At 33.2% G+C, this 2500-nt stretch overlaps 1 protein-coding gene across 1 annotated transcript; it reads right to left on the minus strand.

Annotated features, from left to right (window-relative positions):
• Window positions 1–881: 881 nt before the first annotated feature.
• On the minus strand, window positions 882–2492 carry LOC109591369 (gamma-butyrobetaine dioxygenase-like). The gene is made up of 6 exons (XM_020007113.1): window positions 2355–2492; window positions 2175–2244; window positions 1580–1636; window positions 1457–1525; window positions 1263–1367; window positions 882–1066 (listed from the first exon to the last, which is right to left on the minus strand). The coding sequence occupies exons 1-6, from the start codon at window positions 2357–2359 to the stop codon at window positions 962–964; spliced, it is 411 nt and encodes a 136-aa protein (XP_019862672.1). The 5' UTR covers window positions 2360–2492; the 3' UTR covers window positions 882–961.
• Window positions 2493–2500: the final 8 nt, after the last annotated feature.

Here is a 2500-nt window from a genome sequence, read left to right on the forward strand (position 1 = left end):
TGAACTAACAAGCATCAATCTTATCCAATGTACTAGAAAAGTTATAATTCACTGGAGAGATCAGAATAAATCAGAGTCATGGGAGCCTTTAGCAGCAGCACTTGCCAAGATTGGGTTTAAAGATTTAGCACACAGAGTCAAAGATCATTTTGAATCTCCTCCTGTACCTGAACCAGAACCTGAAGATACAGAAGACCATTATAAGGGAGTTTATTGTAATCTCTGTAAAGAATACCATCTTAAACCTGAAGACATTCAACAAGAAGTACATGCACCAAGTAAGTTGTGTTCCATATTAATTGAGACATTTATTTGTCATTCAATCCACTTTTACAGAGATCAACTCTCCTCCTGATATTGTTGATCTTACTAGCCTAGTAGCAGCAAAAATTCAAGACAAGTTCTATCAATTTGGAACAGCAATTCACTTGAATGATGGATTCTTAAAGAGTCTCTATGATACTTATCATGATCCCATTGATAGATTCATTGCTGTTTTTAATAGATGGAAGGACAATGATCCTGACACATACACATGGGGTACTGTCATTAAGGTACTTAAGTCTGATGCTATTGGAGCTCATGCAGTGGCTCAAGATGTCATGAAGCATCTTACCACTAATGCAGAGGCAGCAGAGCATGCTTCCAACTAATTGTTTTTGTATGGTTTTTGTAGGTGTGTGATGTTTACCATTTTTATATTTTACAAAGTTTATGCATATTTTATTTTACCACTTGTATACATGATTTTTTAGAACTTTTGTTTTTACTATTGATGTCATGATTGTTATTTTATATTTTTTATTACTGAATTGATTTTATTTGCTTTTGATGATTGTAAACTGAGCTTCATGAGCTATGCCTTGACGTTTTAATAACTCTTATCTTTTGTTGTATTGTTAAAGATTCTGATTAGCATCAATAAAAATATTAATTTGGTTATTATAAAAAGTACAAAATTTCACAGAGTAGACATAAAAATGTTCTTTGGGCTCTCGTTAAAACCTAAAGCCTTTCCAAGTACAAGGAACTGACTTCTGAGGTAATCAATGTTCACATAGGTAGTCTACATAATGAAAAGAGAACAGTATTATATTCAGTTGTATCTATTAATAAATGTATAAATATTATTTAAATTTTAAACATGTGTCATTGGTACACAAGTATACAATCACAGAATAAAATTTGGCTACGGTACACAGATAATGTTTTTATATACCACTACATTTGTACATGTGCTCTATGTGTGCATTATACTGTACATGAAAATTTCTGAATCCACCGTTCAGTTGAAATGAGTTTCTGGAGTGTAGGAAACGACGATTGTTAAATGCAATGATTTGTCCAGGTAACAGACAATGCTCCAACTACAGAAATATAATCATTATTAATAATAGAACTTAACTAAGCAATTAAGATCAAAAATTGATTGTAACAGTAATATTAAGACACTTACATGATACTTTGAGCTCTCAATTTTCCTTGACATGTATAAGAAAGCTTTATAATAGCTATCCAGTAGATCCTGCAAGGAATGAGGATACAATGATACAATAGAAATGAAACTTATAATAAATACCAGATCATCCAGCATTACAGGTTCTTGGTGATGAGTGTTCCAATTAACAGTAGCAACCTATAAGTATTAGAATAAAATACCGTAGATCGGGAAATTTTCGTTGTTAAAATATTTTCGTGGTTGAAGCATAGATATACTACACAGACCTGTGTAGTATATCTATGGTTAAAGTGACCCACGAAATTTTGACACACGAAATATTTTCTACAGTGAATAATTAGATTACCAAAATTAGTCTATTCTAACGTGCAGTAGTGCATGCACGGCTGGCACGAGGCTCTTCTTAAAGCCCAACGAAGGCCTGAAGCTCTCACGCAAGAGGCTCCTTGTCAGTTTCAGTGCTGTCACGAGTAACTTCCATCGAATAGCAGTCCAGCATTGTCAAGAGTTAGTAGCCACATGTCCCGTTTATAACACATCCAAAATTTTTCATGTTAAAAAAATTTCATGGATGGGTCAACCAACGAAAATAAAACACCTTGAAAAAATTTCACACCAATTATTTTTAACACAAAAATTTCCCAATCTACGGTAATAATATTTGTATGTGTATTGAATGCTCATAGTAAGTATTGTATTAATAATCCTCTTATACCTCTCCATATCTGTCCAATTGGATGTGTGGGCGTGATATACTCATATCAGATGGGGTCTCAACATCATTCCTAAAATAAATAAAATTAATATCAAACATTAAGAATACTAAAATATAACGGCGATTCATCAAAAATGCTAACTACATATATTTAATTTATTTTGTACTATAAAGGCTCACTTCATGTAATGTCGTCTCTGAAATGAAACCGGTACTTTAGTGAGGACCTCGAAATACTGAGGGGCCTCTTGTCTGAGCTCTTCCAGGACTGGATAGAAATCAAGAAATATATTCTCACCTCCAACCACACAAGAATCCCTTCTATA

This window comes from Amphimedon queenslandica, unplaced genomic scaffold (assembly GCF_000090795.2).
Source record: "Amphimedon queenslandica unplaced genomic scaffold, v1.1 AMPQUscaffold_8350_Cont19705, whole genome shotgun sequence".
NCBI lineage: Eukaryota > Metazoa > Porifera > Demospongiae > Haplosclerida > Niphatidae > Amphimedon > Amphimedon queenslandica.

Bases quoted from the DNA above. Each gene is read 5' to 3' on its own strand.
- LOC109591369 (XM_020007113.1), bottom strand. The intron at 1,637-2,174 runs GTATAAGAGGAT...TAATACTTATAG, and splicing joins AATTGGACAGATATGGAGAG to GTTGCTACTGTTAATTGGAA. The intron at 1,368-1,456 runs GTAAGTGTCTTA...ATATTTCTGTAG, and splicing joins TTGAGAGCTCAAAGTATCAT to TTGGAGCATTGTCTGTTACC.